The sequence below is a fragment of the Colletes gigas genome, unplaced genomic scaffold (assembly GCF_013123115.1).
Source record: "Colletes gigas isolate AHSC1104 unplaced genomic scaffold, ASM1312311v1 Colletes_gigas_Sc00013, whole genome shotgun sequence".
In the NCBI taxonomy this organism is placed as follows: Eukaryota; Metazoa; Arthropoda; class Insecta; order Hymenoptera; family Colletidae; genus Colletes; species Colletes gigas.
In genome coordinates this window covers 2,987,322-3,007,802 of record NW_025106642.1, presented here as the reverse complement: position 1 = coordinate 3,007,802, position 20,481 = coordinate 2,987,322, and the positions used below count along the sequence as shown (strand labels likewise).

Here is a 20,481-nt window from a genome sequence, read left to right as displayed (position 1 = left end):
AGAAGCGAGTGGTAAATTTACGTTATGGCATGCTGCGCAGAAACGTGAAATTTATAGTATCATTTTTTGCTGCATTTACTCGGTCACCTGACGAAGAAGCGCGGTGGTATGAACCTCGAAATGTTCTACAAATATCCGGTAGAAATGTAAAAATATCACCAACGAGAATCAAACCGATCTCGAGACGCAGCTTGCGTCAACAAAACGTTCGCTGCACAGAAGCCTACACTTTTTATAACATTTTACACTCTGAACACGCGAACGATACGATGAATATTTAATCCTTGGATCAGAATCAAAATCGGTGTGCTAATTTTCCTAATTTTCAACGCTCGAACAAACAACCGGATGCGTAGTGTAATATAATAACAATTGATCGTTTAAGCGGATGAGAATCGTTGAATCTTATTTGTTTAAAAATAATGTTACTCCTAGCGTACGTATGTATATTCGAGTCGTCTATAGTGTTTCACAAGAAATGTGTCAAATGACGTTTACGACGAAAACCGGTTTTACGAAAGCTGTCGGGCCTTTCGCATTCCTACGCACATAGTCCTGTTGATATACAGAATTTTATCTTTGTTTCGTCAATTTAAAATGATACTTTGTTGTTTAATATTCGATATACTAATTTATATTTTAGGTTTCTGTACTGTGCCCGATCTAGTTAAAAATTCGAAATGTAAATCGATCGAATATTTCCGACAAAAGGAAACGCTTATTAACATTTAAAGTGCAACTTCGCGATAAATATAAATATATGCTTTGTTATGAAACAATATTATCGTGTAAATTACGTTACTCCAGTCGCTGCAAGATTAAATCCTTTTTTTAGAATTCTTTTTTGATTTCTGTGATTTTTTTAAATATTCAAATTGAGAAATGATAATCTTAGTTATATAGTTATTTAGTAAACTTTCAATTTTTCAATTATTTCTTTCCTGTTCTATGTTAAGTTTGCACGTTAACTTGTATAAATAATTAAATGTCCTCATAGATAATTTTTTCTTAGGAATATTTTTAAATTATTAATTTTTTATGTACGATTTCAATATAATAGCGAATTCTTATAAAAGTACCAACGAAGGTATAATTATTCGAACACTTGTCGTTTCAAAGATATTTGATTTTGTTTATCCTATCACTTTCATTATTTAACATGTTTCTTATAAAAGATAGGAGACATCTAACATATTTCGTAATAAAAGTAGTAAGATGGATAATATTAAATACCTGAAAAACTTTAGTTTTATCGAAATCGAGTATAAAATATTGACTATTCGATAAAAAAAAATTTGACCTCTAGATCTCCTCTGTGCTTCTGCCTGCAAGAAAAGAAACAAAATTATCATCGTAATATGTATTTTTTTAAACGATATAACTTTCATAAATAACATTTTTGCGTATTGTTCGAAATACCAATGATATTGGGGTGGGTAAAATTCGCGAGACGTACTATATTTTCTGATTCAGTATGAAAATGTTTAAACATTTCGTAGAGCGAATAATAGAAGAGTGAATATATTTTCGTAATAGTAACAACATACGTATTTCGTAAAACGTACCAAAAAAGAAAAGGCCGCCAAAGTAATTGGCTCGGGGCCTCGATAAATTCAGATCCGTTACTGGCTTGATAGTATGTGTACGGTTTATTGCACGCTCTCGCGAAAAGGAATGAGAATCGTTTAACGGGAAAAAGAAAAAGATCGGCGGGAAATAAGGAAAAGTGGGCGTTCGATGTACACTCTGACACAAATCCGCGGAAATGTTGCCCTTCGTGGTGCATCGTCCATGATGGTTTAAACGTATTGCAATTGTGCCCGAGAGATCTATTTCGAACACGACGTAGCAAGTTTTCTCAGTGACCTAGTGGCGTGAATAGAACTCGTTGTCAAGCACGTCCTTTCGAAACTGTCTAGCGAAAACTTGGACAGACACGAGGTCTAGTTTTCTTCAGCTACTAGGTCGTTGCGCTTAATCATTAAAATGGACGCGTGAAATAACGCATATTAGGGGATGCTGTAAATTTATTAACGTTGCATTAAACATCGAAGCTCTTCGTTTACGAAAATCTGCTATTTACTTTTCTTTCGCAACGAAATTACGGAAATGTTTATAATCAGTTGGCGGCAAATTTAAAATTCAGATCTAGGGTTGATAATTTTGTTCTCGGTACATTTTAAAACTTGAGAAATTTTTTAAGTTGTTAGAAAAATATTTCACTCGTCAGCAGGAAGCAGTTTTGCATAGAAAATGAATTTTCCTACCAGTTTTAATATGGAATCAAACTTGTGACAATTTTCTATCATTTTTTTCTTAGTGGTGCAATCAATTTTAGTCTTATACATATCCCGCAGGTTTTCAATGGGGTTCGAATCGGGCGAATTCCCAGGCCAGACTAAACAACTCGGTCTTTTCTCTTAAAAATACCGCTGCATAATGCGTGACACGGAATTGAGGCCAGCTGGAATATCGCTTGGCCATCGGAACAAACATTTCCCATTTCTCGGCCTAAATATTGTTCCTGCAAGACCGTCGAGATTCGTTTAATTTTTACAAAAGATATACAAGCTGAAATATCGCTCGGTGAATATAGGTTAGGTCCGACGAAAGTAAAATACATCGATCTACGTCGGTTATACTCCGACGGTGGTTGAAAATAAAAGTTGATTTCCCTTGGCTGCATGATATTAAACACATGGTTAAATTCGGTGATGGTTACATTATGATGTATGATGTAGGTTCATTTTATCAAATCGACGGTTTAATGACCCAATACGCGTACGAAGACATTTTGGAAAAGTGGTGTGTGCGCTGGTTGGTGGCGTCCTCGTGTCGGGCGCATGCGTCGCATAGGCGTGGAACGGAAGCAGTCTGGGCCCGACCGTGGACCAAGCAACACGTGGTGGTTTACAGATGAGCAAAGTGACAATTATCCCGAAGTTTATTAGAGACACCACAGGGGAACATAAACTTGTAAAAGACAATTATGAATATGTCGATACAGGAATGTATTATCACGTTCCAACATGACGATGACACGAAACATACTGCGAACAGTGTGAGGAATCGATTTCGTGTTGAGCCATTTAAAATCTTTGAATGGTCTGCTGAAACCTAACACTTGAACTCGTAAGAAAATTAGGCATATTTGAAAATTAAATTGACGAAGTATATTGCTTGTTTATCGTGGTATAGTATTACGTTGAAACTGAACAAAAATATTGAAGTGAAAAGCTCGTGGACCAAATATTATATCTACAGAAACTCAACAGCTTATTGAAAATTAATAATTAAAATTTTGCGGTGCAAAACTGATTTTATGAAGAAAATTTATATAAGTAAATTATTGATAGTAATTCGAATTTAATATTTTTCATAGAAAGCTATAACACTGTACATAATATTACATGTTCTATGTTTTTACGTTCTATACTTAAACATTAAATAAAATATTGTTTATGTTTTGCTCTTTAATATATGTATAGACGAATGTAACATTTATTTGCATGTGCTACTGAATTAAGGGACTCGTATTACATGAAACATTTCAGAATAGGAAGAGGCCTTTGATCGTTTACTGTCTGGTTCCGATAATTCTAGATCCGCCTATGCACGTCATTACAGATTTCTGATTGTGAGTCACGAATTTTGCAGGGAGTGTGTCATACTAAAACTTGTTGCTTCTCTTTCAGTCGTTCGAAACCTGTCGCGATGAGAAAAAGTTGAATCTCCAAGTCTCTTCTTCGTATACACTATTATACTCTCCCAAAATCGATTAATGTACAGGGTATTCGATTTTAATCTAAATACAAATGTAAATTATGTACTCGTAAACTAGTCACTGTATAAAAAAAAGGTTCAGGCGAAAATTGAATGATTTGGGGAGGGGGAGCATTAGAAGATATACGTATTCTTGAACGAATCAATGGGTGCAGCTGGTTATTTCCTTCAAAAAGTATTCAGCCATTTATTTTGGAAAATGACTAGTTTAGAAAATAATTTAACATTGCAAAGTGGTATTTAACATACTTATATATCTGTATCTATATTTTCGAATTGACAGTGAACTATTTTGATAAAGGACAATGATGAAAAAACAACTATGCTATGTTTATTTAAATCGCTCGAAAATACAACTCGTCAAAGTCACTATCGCCATATCTCATTCGAGAGCAGCGGGGCATCCGTACCACTACCACTTAACAATATTTAAATTAAAATATCTTCCAAACTAATAATCATTCGAGATAAATTGCTTTGTGGCGACACCTCCCGCACTCGTCAACAGAGGGATACGCTCAACCTCTCTCACAAGTACGTGACCTACTGCCTATTCCTATATACAGGGTGTCCTGTATCATGTGGGGCCCATTTCAGAAATAGATTCTACGCAAGAAAACAATATAAATATTATACAGGATGTTTGGCCACACCTGGGAAAAATTTTAATGAGAGATTTCAGAGACCAAAATAAGACGAAAATCAAGAATATCAATTCCTTGAGCGAGGCCTGGTTAAAAAGTTATTAACGTTTAAGTTTACAGTTTTTGGCGGAAAAAAAAAAATTTCAAATCGTTCTGGAAAAAATATTTTTAGCTGTAGGAGTGAATTACAATCATTTTTGGTGAATACGTATACCTTTGAAATCCCACGCATTTTCGAGAAAAAAATTCAGGAAGGTGGGCAAATTTTTCGACAAAATTAAAAAATTTCAAATCGTTCTGAAAAAAATATTTTTGGCTGTGGGGGTCAATTACAATCATTTTTGGTGAATACATATACCTTTGAAATCCCACGCATTTTCGAGAAAAAAATTCAGGAAGGTGGGCAAATTTTTCGACAAAATTAAAAAATTTCAAATCGTTCTGGAAAAAATATTTTTGGCTGTGGGGGTCAATTGCAATCATTTTTGGTGAATAGACACACCCCCGAAATCCTACGCAGTTTCGAGAAAAAAAATATATTGTGTGGCCAGAAATGTTTCCCAGAAATTTCATGCGTATTTTTAAAATATTATAACTTCTTGACGGATTATCTCGCATTAAAATTTTGCCTAGGGTTGGTCTAACACCGTGGCTATATGTATTGTTTTCTTGCATAGAATCTATCTCTGAAATGGGTACTTCTGAGAACACCCTGTATACATCCCTCGATCAACCACCGAATATCCCAGCGTCTAAGGCAGGGCCTGCTAGAGTTGCCTTACTGATGAGTCCACTAGCAGGCCCAGGACGAAACGCTCCCCTCTTCTTTCCTTTTCTTTTCCCTTTCTCGCCTTCTTTCCATAACGATCTTCGCCAGAAATTGCTGACCCTCGACGTGATCAACAAATTAGCACCGAAAACCTTTGAATGAGTACAACATAAGAACATAGAGCAACAGGAACGTCTAAGAATCGTATTGCCAGGATTCAGTAATCCCTCTCCTAAGGTGGCCTTTGTTCACAAGGATGCTTATCTTGACCTAAATTACCTGTCACAGCCATTGTCTCCAGGGGTAATTAGATCGGCAGAATTTATAGCAGTAGCAACCCCACACGAACCTACTTCATAAGTGGGTGCACTAGACCACTCTAGGACAGTAGCATATACGACTCGAGCAATGCACTCGCCGCATGACGAGGCAAATAACTAATTTACTATAGCTAACGGTGAAATTTCAGTCAGAAACGATTACCGATCGGCACCGAGTATAAGCACAATACGAAACATTCACGAGGCAGAAAGGACTTGCCCCAATATTGTTAACACTGGCGGGGGGGTACGCAGCGACGCCTCCCGCGCTCGCCGACAGAGGGATACGCTCAACCTTTACCTCTCTCACAAGTACTTGACCTACTGTCTATTCCTATATACTCCCCCCTGATCGCTCATTCAATGTCCCGGCGTCTAAGGCAGGGCCTGCTAGGGTTGCCTTACCGATGAGTCCACTAGCAGGCCCAGGACGAAACGCTCCCCTCTTTTTACCTCTTGGCTATCTCGCTTTTTCCACTAACGGCTCGCCACCTGCTTTATACGTCTCTTTTTGTAGGAAATAATCAGCTGCATCGGTTAGTCTATTAACCCTTAAATAGAAAAATCAAAGACAAGTAGAATAGAACAACTTTTCTTTAAAAAAAAAAGAGAAACAATTTAACCAAGTTTTAAAGCTTCAAAGTAAATATATTAAAATACGAAACAATATATTGAGTTATCTAGTATTGGTCTTTATGGTAAAATAACAAATGTATTACCCTAATATCTAAAGAGATTTTCACATATTCATTAAAGCAAGTTTTAGTGAATTTAGTGAATTTTAGCGAATAATATTTTTCATTGAGAATATTATAAGCTCAATATTGAAATTTTTATCTTTGTAGCTTCTGTATCTAAAATTTTCTAGGCACTTGAAACTTTAAGTGGAACAGTAATTTAAAGTTAAACAGGGTTTATCTGATTTGATAACTATTTCATAATGCAACGTTTCCAAGTGTTACCACGCGCTTAATGTCAACAATATATGTATAAGATCATAATCGTTCGATAACAACCTTCTGTAGTAAGTCCTCGATAACGAATATTATAGCAAATTCAGCGTCTAGAATTACACTAGCCATGCACTACAACAATACATCGAACAATGAAAAATTGTTATAACTTTATAAAAGAAAAGTTCTTTTATTGTATGCGCTTCTAATAAAATTATTTCAATAACGAAAAAGTGCTTAAGAATATTCTTAAGATAATGTTAATATAATTCACGGATTCTATTTTAAATTTCAATGTACTCACCTGCAACAAGAAAAATGAATAATTTTTATAATTTATGGAACTTTGAGTGGTATCGAATATTTACAAAAATTATAGAAATTTCCAATCATCTTGTTGCTTGTGCACTCAATGAAGTAAGTATACTTATTACGCGGAAAAGTGTTTCTGTAAATTACTTTATTCGATGTTGTACGTTTCATTCTGATTTAATGAATCAATACGTAACTATTAATAAGCTAAAATGTTGATTTAAGGCGACAGATTGTGGAGAATTTCCCGTTCAAAACGTCTACTTTAGAAAGTGCACTAAAACAGTAGTAAATCAGGTCGATCTTGTAGCACAAGAGGGGGGTAATGGGGGGAGGGGGGTCTAAACGATAATTTCTTATGATTATTGTATGAGTGCACCAAGTTTAACTCGTTAAATTATTTGAAATTATTGGCGTCGTCGCTCCTGTACTTTATTTATAAATTATTGCCTTGGTTAAACAATAACTACCATTACATCAACACGTTCGTAACCATCGGTTCAGTTGGAAAATCGACCATCACCGATCACACTATATTTGCAGCAGTCTCATTTAATGTATACGAAATATTTTTAATACGGTATTTCACATAATGTGAGAATAATCGAGAGATTACGTGTTAAATATACATTGTATGTAAATGTATTAATTTGTTTAAAAGTGGTTGCCTTCAAATTCTTCGTTGATGGTAATATTAATTTTATTTCACGATGAAAATTGAAATCTTTACGTAAACGCATTAATTTGAATGTATTCGGAGTTTAAACAGCACACATCAGAAGTCAGGTTTCGAAATTTTAATTGGTTACATCTCTAACTTGCAAATGCAAACTGGTAAGGAGCATCTCGCTTTCTCTTGCCGCGAAAACGTTTCATTTTTCGTCTTGCCCTAAATATACAGGGTGTCTCGGTATCTCCATTACCGTTAGTGAATGTAGGAATGCTCAAGGAACAATATGTTTGGCTCGAAAAAGCAAATATTGTGGTGGGAATCATTTTTTTCTCAAGTAATATACATTACGGAATATATATATACATATTCCCAAAATGTTATTAATTTTTCGTATTCAAGGTCACGTGCAAATCATAATATTATAGTTGGATTTGTCTTAACCTCGACTATTATGATATAACAATAAAAATATGGAATTTTATTTAAAAAAATATCGATGACCTTGAAATCTCGAAAAATATGAACTTGGAAAAAATAGATGATTTTCACTACAATACGTATCGTCTTTTCGAACCAAACAAATTGTTCCTTAAGCATTCCTGCGTGTCATTAACGGTAATGGATATTATCGTCTTGTAACAGATTTAATGAGATATCTTGTATAAGTTGTAAACGAAATACCGTATTTCAAACATTTCAAATACGTGGTCAAAGTAATTTAAGAATGAATAGAATATTAGTTACGAACTTACAATAAAGTATAAACTATAAAATAAAAAAGTCTAACGATCGATTTGATAATGAAATTGGCACATATTTCACAGTAAATATGCAAGTAGATATTAATTAATGCATGATCGAGATCCAGTACATTTTTGTCACACTGCTCAAGAGTGTCTTACTAATAGTTACACTAATCGGTGAATTAATAGAGGCTTAATTGCTTGACCTGTGCATTCCCCGTATTTAAATACTTTGGAAGTTTACGTATGGCGATATTTCAAGACCTTGGAAATACTTAAGGAATTGTTTAAACGGGAATTAATAACAGTAATTATATTGACAAAGTAAATTAACAAGAAGTGTTTGTACCTAGGAAAGAAAGAATTTCCAAACTTGTATAAATATTGGATACACCCTGTATAATATATTAATGGTTTACAATACAGATATTTTATCTCCACTTTCAATATCTCTAAGAAAAAACAGGTTCAAGTGAGACTTAAAAATTGAATAATTATATTATAATCTTGTATATTTAATATAATTACAACTTAACTTATTTAATCAATGATATAAGATAGATAACCAATATTATATTTATCAAAAGAGTAAATAACAAGTAGAAATTATTTAGTTCAAAGAAGTTTGTAATGTAACAATAGTAACCTTAACCATCTCTAACATATTTGTATACCTTCATAAAGGAAAGAAGGAAGTGTAATATACAAATTACGAAGCATTCGAATAATAAAACATTATTCATCCTCCGTAATGTTCTTTGTTCGCTGGAACTACGTCATCTTTTGATTTTGCATATGGTATCTTGTTGATGAATTCTCTACAATCTTTAGGAGTAATTTTTTTATTTAAAAAGTATAACGAGGTTGTTCGTTTCATCAGTGTGGGCATTGAAAGTCTTTTCCAATATTTTTCGTTCGGTATTTGTACGAGAATATTAATGTAATTTTCTTAGACGTAGAATCTAGTAATACTCCTTCCATTTTGTTTTATAAAGTTTTTTTGTTTATTGGTGTCCCTTTCTTTGCACCGAAAACAAAAATCGTTCTTTCAAATGGTTTGAATTCCTTCGTAGTGAACGTTTCACTAGCAAAGACGTTTCTCTGTTTCTAAATAAGGTAATGCCTTACGCGTCCCCACTTTTGTCTTCGCCTTGGTCGACACTGTCGTCGTTTTTGTCTATGCGCGGGGAGCACTATGTAATGTTCGCACGTACGCATATACAAGGTATCCTGCAAGGTTGCTATATATAGATTCCACAGCTATCTGTTAATGTTCACATTTATACATGAACGTTACTCATCGATGCTTTAAATTATCAATGATCCATATCGAACGTATTTCCACGATTTTCACAATTTTCACTTGACAATTTTCTGCGCCTGCGCGTTATTTTTGTATCGAACTACGCGGCCTTCGAACGAAAAACAGTGAACGATATTAAATCAGTGTCAAACGGCCACCAATAAATGAGAAAACACGAGTAGTTTTATTACGCGTGGATTCTACTGTCACGTGTATGTCCACGTACGAAACAATATGGCAGGGAAAACGCATGTGAATTAAAACCTTAATATTACATTTTATCGTGATTATCCATAATTTAACAACGCTGGAAACGAGTTAAATAATTACGGTGACGAAGTTTAACCAAGTATTAGGTTCGCGTCTAATTTCACGAAAGTAATTTCTTAAAAGCTTAGAATTAACACGTCGACTGGCATGGCGGGCGTTTAAACACTACACACGTGTCTTCAAAACGTTTACAATAAACGAACCTTAAAGATTGTCAAACAATGTCACCAACATTAGGAATACTATGGATATGGAACTATTGAATATTTTCATTACGTTAGAATTTTAAAAAATGTCTCGTAAATGTTATATTATTTCGTCTTGATATGTATATCAAAAGTGGTCTGTCAGAAAATGCTAAAAGTTGGTGGTTCCAACATATAGTGCATCCATGACATTAAATTGTTGACAAAATTTGATGTTAGTAGATTGGGAAAAATGGTGGGACGGTGAACCTGTTAGGAAATAAAGCTACAAAAGAATCGAAATGTTAAAGAAACGAAAAATGTCATGGAACCCTTAGCGGTGGCCCTTGGGAGCTCATAGGGGCCGATGACCGGATTGACCTGCAGTTCGCTTCATACCACACGGCATCTACCAACGGGCGGGCTCGTGCCACTTCAGCTTCGTTCCATTCTCGTCATTATCTATCTCTCTTTCTCTTCCCTTGTTCTCTTACACGCTCGTTTCTTCGCTAGTTCGTTTGCTTACTCACTTACACAAGTTCGATCCTTTTATCCTTTTTTTCTTAAAATACCGTCCGACGTATTTATTTCCGTCGATTTTTTCTATCGCCCCGTGGTTTTCCTTAAAATCTTCTTGCCCGTTTCGACTTCGACTCTCCTCTCGTTCCATTCCCACGATTATCGTCTCTTTCGTACTCAAGCATTTTTTTTACTCTCTTTCTTTATACTCTCCCACCCCCACCCGTTGGACGTACACAGGCACGTGCACGCGCACGCGCACAGATTATCTTCCTCGGATTCGAGGCTCTCGCTTCAAGCTTCGAAAAGTAAGTAGGGTGAAAGGAATTCTCTGCCGTCTCTGTCTCCGACCAGCCACTCTTCATTCTGCTCTTTATCATTCTTTCTGCTTGCCTTGAGTTGGATGTGTACCCGTACACATCTACGTACGCTTGGGTCATTATATCAATATTCCTATACTATACTCGGTCAGATTTGCTGTAAATTATGACGAGGCAGGTTCAACATTTACTGTTTTAACTTAGGTTTTCGTCAAGTTCACGTTATACAATTAGGAGTATATTTAACGGTGATTCGATGGAGTCGATTCGAACGACACACCTTGTACATAAAATACGTAGTATCACTGTTTAGTTTTTACAGGTTTAATACTTGAGCTTTTCAATAACGATTCGAACACAGTTTGACATACTCGATACTAAAGTTTCACAGTATGTATTGTGCAATACTATACCAGAGTTCTTGCATTCTTTACCGCATATCAGTTAATGAAAATGCAGAATCATTATACTCCTTTACCAGTTTAATTTTTAAATATGCCCACACATTGTCTATTGAATTCAAATTTAAACTTTGAATAGGACGTTTGATAATTAAAAATTTTCATATGTTTATATCGTTTGTATTGTATCATTATGTTTTGTTATTGACATATTTATTGAACCATCGATTTGATAAAATGTACCTACAGCATACCACGCCACACTCTAATGGAATCACTACCGAGTTTAACTGTTTAACACGTTACCTACCAAGTTGCTTTTTTACTATTTTGTTTGGCATATGTAGTTCGCTCTGCTACTATTTGAAATATCTCTCACGTAACCAAAGCAAATAAAAATCTCGTATTTCGTTACGATCGCCATCTAATAAGATTGATTTCTAATTGCATCTCTACGCCAGTGGAGATAATACAGTAGTGTCCGCTTAAATGTCCAACGATCGGGACCAGACGCGGACATTTAAGCGGGGAGGTTTATTCCAGGAATTGGCCAGCTATAATTCACACTGTCATGCGTAAATAAAGCCGTCTATTGATGCACATCGTAGATAACGCCGAGGTTCGACTCGAGCAAGGAATTACCATGGAGGACGCACCATGAAGTGAGCTACCTCGCGCGCACGTGGCTGTTCGCAAATTGCCGTCATTCAGGCGGATCTTTAATTGTTTTTAAGACGAACCATCCACCCGGAATATCGTCATTCTTGATGTTAGTTTTATTTTCGTCCGTAGAATCACTCCCTCGAACGATGACTAAACGGGTAATCGAACACCCTGTACATGTCTTTACCAATAACGTCAACTAGTTTTAAATATGGAATTTTTTACAATTGGAGATATTGTTTGAACGGAAACCAAAATAAATTAATTTAACGAGGACGTAGCCAGGTCAATAGGGCAAATTGGGAACTAGCCCCTCTTCTAGATACTTATAAATAAATTTTAATTGTAGCATAAAGAATTAATGAAAATACAAGTATATTCAATACTATGTCGATTATTGTTTAAGTATTGTATATTATATTAAAAAATAAATAAGAAGTAACTAAATTTTAGTCTAGCGTTTTTACCCTTTCCTAGACAAAATTCTGTCTCCGCCCTTGTTAATATCATTGAAAATAGTTGTTGAAGAGAAACATAATGTATAAGTATACACTTTAGTACTAGGAGTATGTTTATTAAATCAAATATAATTTTTGTAAATTTCATTTAAATTAATTTTATCTTAGTAAATCCAACTCAGTATTCATCGACTATTGTCCTTCGACCATTTTCTTCGGTTCTTGTGACGAGATTGCCAACGCAGAACAGCTCGATCAGCTCTTTTTCTTGCAAACTCTGATAGCAGCGTGATTTCGACAGCAAATGGATTTCTGACCGAAAATTTTGCTGACAAATCCTCTGGGAATTGCTCAAAATTTGAGATCAAGTTTACGCGATACCGCTTATTTTAATAACACGATTCTAACGGGCAGTTGCAGTTTTTCCGCATTAGTATAATCTGGTGATAAGTGTGTGGCCAGTTTCTTTCCTCGCTATTTTAAATGTTGTATTTATGTAAGTATAAAATGGATGTTAGAAGTTATAATTTCTTAGCCACCACTTTATAAATATATCCTCGTGACTCATTGCATGAAAATAAGTTTTGAATTGCTTAAGAGGTTCGACCACGAAGATGTAATCTGGGTGTGTACGCGTTGTGCCAGAACGGAATAAATATTGTCTATCTGGATTTATTTTATTTTTTATTCCCAATTAACGATTGCTATTTATATTATGAAGTTTGATTTAAAAAGGAAGCGATAAATCATGCATGAGTGGTGCATAGATTAGGGTCTCCAAAATACAGTTTTCCCTTACAGACAAACTGTTTTTCTTTCGATGTTATGTCGCATAAAATTGTAGCTTTTCGACAAAATTTCTGTTTAAAAAATCCTCGAAGTTCATGCTTTTCCACGTGGAAATTTGCAACTTTGTTTTCCTAATGCTAACGCTAGTTCTCGAACACTTCCCTGAATGACAAAGAAGATCCATACTTAATGTTTCCTCATTCGTTTGATCGTGTTACGAAACCAGCAATGCCATGAAGGATTTGCTCGAATCTAGTCAGCAATATTAATAACTTTACTTCGATTTATGAGACTATAGTACGCAAGTAGGGTAAGGTAGCGATGTAATATACATAAGTTATCGAATAGGAGTACACAGGGTGTTGTACAACATGGGGGCGTAACTTCAAACGCGAAATTAGCACATTAAAATAAGAAAACTGAGTTAAATTCCCATCATCCTATCTTCGCAACCAATTAACCTTCTATAACTAAAATAATTATTGTCTAAACTGAACGTATCGCGTTGTATAAATACTTTGTCCAGTAACCGTAGCAGCGAAGAGTTTGCCCAGATAGAGAAGGGAGTATGCTCGACTCCCTCGAAGAATTAGTGGACCCTGTGGACACACAAAGTCACGATACACTTTGAGGATTGTTTAGTCGAGTGTGCCTCGATCACCACGGTATATATGTATTCGTTCCACCTATTATGCAGCCATTCAGCACGTGAAAATAAACCCATTAGATCTATTTTAAATGTTTCCGTTCGAAATAACCTCAAGCCTGTTTCCTCACTCTATTAGAAAATCACTGACATTTTGGTAACGAGTATTTGTTGTCAGCAAGTTTCCAGGATTCTCCACAAGTTCACTTTTCCTGATGTTCCCCGTTCGGTTCGATCCAGCGGCCATCGTAACATCTCGCAATGTTTTTACTCGCCTCGGAGCGAATCGAGTTCTGTGATTTTTAAAAACGATGCAGAACACAAATATAATTACCAGCGCATAATCTTCACAATTTAACTGTATATTTTCTTGGAACATGATCTTCGCTTTCAAGTATGTGATCTGTGTCATGGATCGTTGTCTGACTAATTACGACAGCGGTGATGTCATAAAACGCTGCAACTATACTAACACTAACACTCTTTCAACATTACTGCCTACGCTTATATAGACATTTATTCCGGCGTGACGTAACAAATCATTTTCTATCAATCGCTAAACTTTTTAATATCGTTTTAGTTTCGACCCGTTCGATGGATTTGTTACAATAACTGGCCGATTATCTTTAATAATGGCGCGCGTATTTATCGGGAATGATACGCGACGATATGTAAACCAAGTATAAATACGATGCGCTTCGATGTCTCGTAATATGTGGGACACCACTTCAGGGATGAATTTCGAACCGAAAAGCAATAAAATAAGTTTCTATAAATACTTGTCTTATTCGACCCGGTTTCCAAATAGGAGAAAGTTCTGTATACGCAATCTTTCGACAATCTGCGCTAATATAAAATATTTATTCACCGTATGTTTTTCAAACACAAATCCAAATATAATGACTGTTTATTAAACGGCGATTCCAATTAATTTAAGACACAAATAGCCCTAACGATTTTGTTTAACGTTTTACCGAATTATTGGTACCCCAATTAACCGATTTTATTTCTTCAAATTATAGTGTGATGAATTAAAATACCCAGTAGTTAACTAGCATATGTACTTGTTATTCTACAGCATTTTCAATTACATTATTTGAAAGATAATTAAGTAGTTATAGGATTAGGGTTCATTCGGTGCAAGTGTTTCGAAAAAACGCGTTAATAATAATGTGACTTGGAAGAATCGTAAAGTAGTTTTATTTTTTGCACTGTTTTAGATTCTACATGAAAAATAGTAAAGAAAATCTTGTCGCGTTTTTCTCGTACCTCCTACCGATTGATAATTATTTTAAACGATATATGTTTATAGAGAGCCTGTGTAGATCAACGATGACGCTATTAATTCGATCGTTTAATTTTATGCTCGTTATAAATTCAAAGAATATTTCGTAATATAATGAATCATAAATACGCGAAAATTTGTTCGGTATTTGTCACATGGTTATCCCCAACGCTTAATGTTGACTCGAAACAAGTTGTATAAGTGACCGAGGGTGATTAGGTTCATGAGTTACCCAAACGAAAAAAGTAAAAGTTTTATATTGTATATATGTGTTTGTTTATTTTATCGTTACAAGATCGATGAATCGCTATACGCTAACGCCTCCATCATACCACGTACTTTGAAACTTGTTTTATTAGAACACAATTCTTTTATTCATTTGTTTATTAATTAGTCTTCGTGGATTTCTGAACAATGCTTGAAGATACTGCAGATATTATATTCCCTTGTTCGTTTTCTGTTTTAGAAATTGCAAAAGTACGGGCGAGTCTATTCCAAATCAGTGGTGTCAAAAAGGAGCCACTGGTTTTGCCAGAACCAGATGGCGAAATCACCACACTAACAGAGAAAGTTTACGTACCCGTTAAAGAACATCCAGATGTAAGTTTTTTTAATTGCTTTTTTATATACACAAACTTGAAATAATTTACAAAGTAGGTATTTGCTGTATAAAAAAAATATTTCAAAGAAAACTCGCGTGGTTCTTAGGGAGATACAGTAATCACTTTTTTTTATATCCTGTTTTCTTTTTTTTATCGAAATACAAAGATTATGTTGAATTTTGTAAACGGAATTGTCAATATTTGTTCTCATATTTTGATAAAACGTGATTGCCAGCAAGATTTGTAGATCAACTTTGCTTAGAAGAGTAGATCAAAGATAAGACACCTATTAGGCTCGATAAAAGTAAAAGCCGTACTCAAGATATCAATTTTACGAGCTTACTTGATATTATTGTAATTTATTAAAAATCAGAACTCGACACGCTTAAAGTAAAGTTTACATGGTTTATTTATTTTTATAAAACGTCGAAAGTGACGAGTTTTATTCGAGTTTGCATTATCCAGTACGATCTAGGAAACGTAACGTGTGTTTTTATATTTCAATAAATAATCTTGTAACTTTCTTATTTTGCAGTTCAACTTTGTTGGAAGAATTCTTGGGCCACGTGGAATGACGGCTAAACAACTGGAGCAAGAAACGGGTTGTAAAATAATGGTCCGGGGGAAAGGTTCTATGAGGGACAAGAAAAAGGTAAACCGCTTTTATTACTTAGTTGTTTATGTACTGTATAATATTAATAATATACTAACACGAACAAATATTTCTAATGAACGACAGGATAGATTTCAATATGCATTTCAATTGAATTTTACTTTGCCGACTATCCGACAATGTCACAAGCACATTAACGCAACTTTAAATTGTAGTATAAATTATTTATGAAGTTACGAAATTAATTTGAATCAGAATGAACGCGGAGAAACCTTGTCAACAATTTTTTATATACTTGCAATATCAGTGTACCTATCAGCTTTTTAAGGAAATGAGATCCTGTTCCTGTAAACATTTGTAGTAAAGTAATTGTTTAATTGTATCTGAAATACAAATGGATTTTAACATTCGTTTTTATTGCAACATTTTTGTTACTTTTATGGTGTATAATACATTAGCAAATTTTTACTATGTACTATGTACAATTACTATTCTTTATCATTTTGTCTTTTCCTTTGCTTCATTTTTTATACGTATTTTCTTGTATTATCCTTGTGGTATCCTTAGATGCTTCCTCTTGTCCTTGCCTTTATTTATGTTTCTCTTTTAACTTCCTACTTTAGAGGCCACTGCGGAGTCCATTTTATTGTTTATCCTATTTCGTTTTATGGCCTTTCCTCAAGAGAACAAAATTATTATTTATAATCCTTCTTTCTTATTTACTTATAAATTCTACTTATTTACACCTACCTTATTTTAAATATTTGCGTATTCAATAATTATTTTTTCATAGTATTTGTATATGTTTTTTATTTTCTTCTTGCATTTTAAATATTTAATTCTATATAAAATGTAAACCTGGACATTATCACAACTTGAAGTTCGGAAATTTCACGTATTATATGCATTAAAAGTAATACAAAACAATGTTGTATATAGAAAAGTTTGTACTTAGTTGCTTCAGTAAAATTCTTTGTTTTTCAAGCTGCATACGATGAATGAGAGAAAATTATATCGTAAGTATACAGTATAAATATACATGTATATATGTATATATGTATAAGAACAATTGCTATACCCAACATTTAAATTTATTTGTATGTTTACGTAGATAATGATATTATTGATTATTTTAAAAAATTTCGACGATAAACATACGCTTCAAATCAAAAGTGCTCTTTTTAAACTAACAAGGGAGGCGCGGTGATTCGAAAATTCAAAAAATAGTGCCCGCATTGGCGCCTTTTAACCCCTCCATTTTTGAAAGTCAAACGGTTTCGAGCATCGAGCGTGTCGAGCGTAACTTGATGCCTATCGTTACCGATACTTTGTATATTGTATTTCACTATTGTACACCCGCCCCTCAATTTACGTTAATATCCGTTCCACGTGGCTTCGATTTACGCGAATAAAAATCGTGTAAATTGAATCTGTCGATATAAAAGGAAAAGTATTGGAAATAAGAGCTGGTAAAAGTTTTAGAAATACAATATCGCCCTCTCGACGTCCAAAATCACATTGTTCTCTTTTGCACTACGAATCAGCGACCAAAGAGCAATGCCTTGCGCGATCCTAATGCAACAAAGTTTCTTTCTGCATCACCAATACTGACTGTATAAAACTGTCAATTTTAAAACTCATAGGAAAATATATGTGTATGTACTATATACATCTGACCACGTAAAAATCAAAGTAAATAGAGGGGTGTACCCATTGTTAAATTCATAGAATTCACTTTCCCGCGTAAATGTCCACGGCCGGTCTTGAGATTGAACGTTTAAGCGGGCACTACTCTATATTAATATTGATATACATACGTTTGCTGTATTAGCTGTAAGATTATTTGATGGAGAATTTGATATTATAACATGATACATATTCTCGCTAATTTCTTTATTAGGAAGAGTTAAACCGCGGTAAGCCAAACTGGGAACATCTGACAGACGAACTTCATGTATTATTGACAGTTGAGGATACAGAAAATCGTGCCACGTTGAAACTTGCCAGAGCTGTAGAAGAAGTCAAGAAGCTCCTTGTTCCCGTGGTGAGAAAGTTCCTGTTATTAACTACAATAAATAATGATTTCATAACTTGGTTTAGAGCTTATCGTTACGCCACCCTCGAGCAAAATCTAGTATTCCTTCTAAATTACGGTGTGCTGAGATTCGTATCTGAAATTCGATACTTTTTTTTTTTTGTCACGTTTGATTCTTTTGTCAGAATTATTTTCATTCGATAATCATCATTTATTTCTCGATATAAATTATTTGATTGTTATAAGTGTGTTCAACAGCAGATGTCCAAAACATTATGGAATGTTGGCAAAATAAGAAGAATATTGAGAACAACGTAATTCTGTTTGAGGCTTTGTTCAAGAACGATTATGTAATATCTTTGAAGAAACGCATAATCGTAGTGTGACTGTATGGTAGTTACAGATGAATTTTTATAAGACATTCATCTTTTTTACTTGTTAAGGTTTAGTGCAACGATTCGTCTTAGGTTATCGTCCTAATTTTAGATGTTTTGTTCATGAACAAAGAGAAACATAGACTAAAAAATTATTTCCTTATTTAAAAATGTTTCTATCCAACTTTTGCAAACATTGAACCAAGTTTTGGACATCTATTGTTATACACCTTGCATGACATGTGCAATTTAGTGTAAGAAAAGAAATGTACACTCAACAATGTACAAATTAACTAATTAATGTTCAACTGTTATGTTGGCAACTGGGTACCCATGTATTTTTGTTTTGTGTTAAAAAATATTATATAGGAGTACCCGGGTATAATACTGTTAGATAAACTAATAATAGTTAGATCAATTGTTATGGAAGATATATAAACAATTTAAAAAGAAATTACACAGGGTACAAAACTTTTTATTAAAATTGCATATTTCTAATTAAATTACAATAATTTTGTATTCAGAGGACAATTTTTTTCAAATTGCAATCCCATAATTGTAAGCTGCACTTATAGGCTTTTCTATAAATACAATTTTTTTTTCACAAATTTATATTATCAGTTGTTACAGTCTTAGTAACATGTTCCTATAAAAATAAATTAAATCTTGTTTAGAATATAGTCAGCAATGATTTGTTTTCCTCGTGAAAAATTAGATTCTTGACACTTAGATTGTTTTCTACAAAGCCTCTTCAATTGTTATATATAATATCAAAGTAATAATGTTTAGAATATAGGTAAACGATACAGACCTATTTGTGATTAAAGATTGTATGATTTCCCCAGTTAATATGAATACATTTCTTATGAATCATGTTGGTTGTTAGCAGGCTGATGGAGAGGATGAGCTAAAAAAACGACAATTAATGGAGCTCGCTATCATAAATGGTACCTATCGGGATTCCAATACGAAGGTTGCTGCAGCTACAGGTACACTTCTTAACAGTCGTTTTGTTGTATAATAGAACACTTTAGAAAAGTTCATCCGCGCTGAATTTATCTCTTAAAGGGGTCTTTTATCACCAAACTCCTAAAATTAACGAAGATACTATACGTATTGCTCAGTTGAGCTATACCTGGTTGAACCTGGTCTGACTCTTCTGTTTAAATGCATTTTTAAATGCTATGCTCAAAACTACTTAATCAATTTCGTTCAAATTTGGCATGTACCTTCAGTAGATATGTCACTATAGCCCCTAGCACAATGAAATCAAAATCATTACTTTTTCTATAGTTTTTTTTAGTCTGTTAAAACGTACGTGAACTTCCTTTTCTAATGTTTCTACAGTTATTTGCTTCGATAGTAGCTAAACATCCTAGAAGATCTTAACTGAACATAGTTTAGAGTCAGTGTAGCATTTGACATTTCAGCTTGCGACGAAGAATGGAGACGCGTTGCAGCAGCTGCAGCAGAGACGCAGCGACTTCTTCCAGGGTTGGCTGCACCCATGAGAACACCCAGCGCTCCATTGGGAGCACCACTAATACTCTCGCCACGGATATCTGTACCGACAACCGCAGCATCTCTTTTGAACGGCTCAGGTCCACCAGGATCTCTTCTTTCTGCCGGTGATCCACATGGGTTAATCTACACGCCATATGCCGACTACGCCAATTATGCAGCCTTGGCAGCCTCGCCGCTCCTCACGGAATACACCACTGCTGATCATTCTGGTGGGTTGTTTGCTCGCTGATCTTAGTTGCAAGATCGTTCTCCATGAGTATTTTTCTTTACCTTTATTTCTGCTTTTTGATCTCCCTC

At 34.5% G+C, this 20,481-nt stretch overlaps 1 protein-coding gene across 11 annotated transcripts in view; it reads left to right on the top strand.

The window, feature by feature from the left end:
- LOC122399342 (protein held out wings) overlaps positions 1–20,481 on the top strand; it is a 45,046-nt gene that overhangs the window by 5,302 nt on the left and 19,263 nt on the right. For 4 of the 11 annotated variants that reach the window (XM_043399967.1, XM_043399976.1, XM_043399975.1 and 1 more), the window contains exons 2-6: positions 15,503–15,636; positions 16,174–16,290; positions 18,152–18,295; positions 19,547–19,649; positions 20,076–20,393. In XM_043399967.1, the coding sequence (XP_043255902.1) occupies positions 15,503–15,636; positions 16,174–16,290; positions 18,152–18,295; positions 19,547–19,649; positions 20,076–20,393 (816 nt within the window). The remainder of the gene's footprint in view (positions 1–15,502; positions 15,637–16,173; positions 16,291–18,151; positions 18,296–19,546; positions 19,650–20,075; positions 20,394–20,481) is intronic. The other 7 variants (XM_043399974.1, XM_043399970.1, XM_043399972.1 and 4 more) reach the window with 7 other exon arrangements.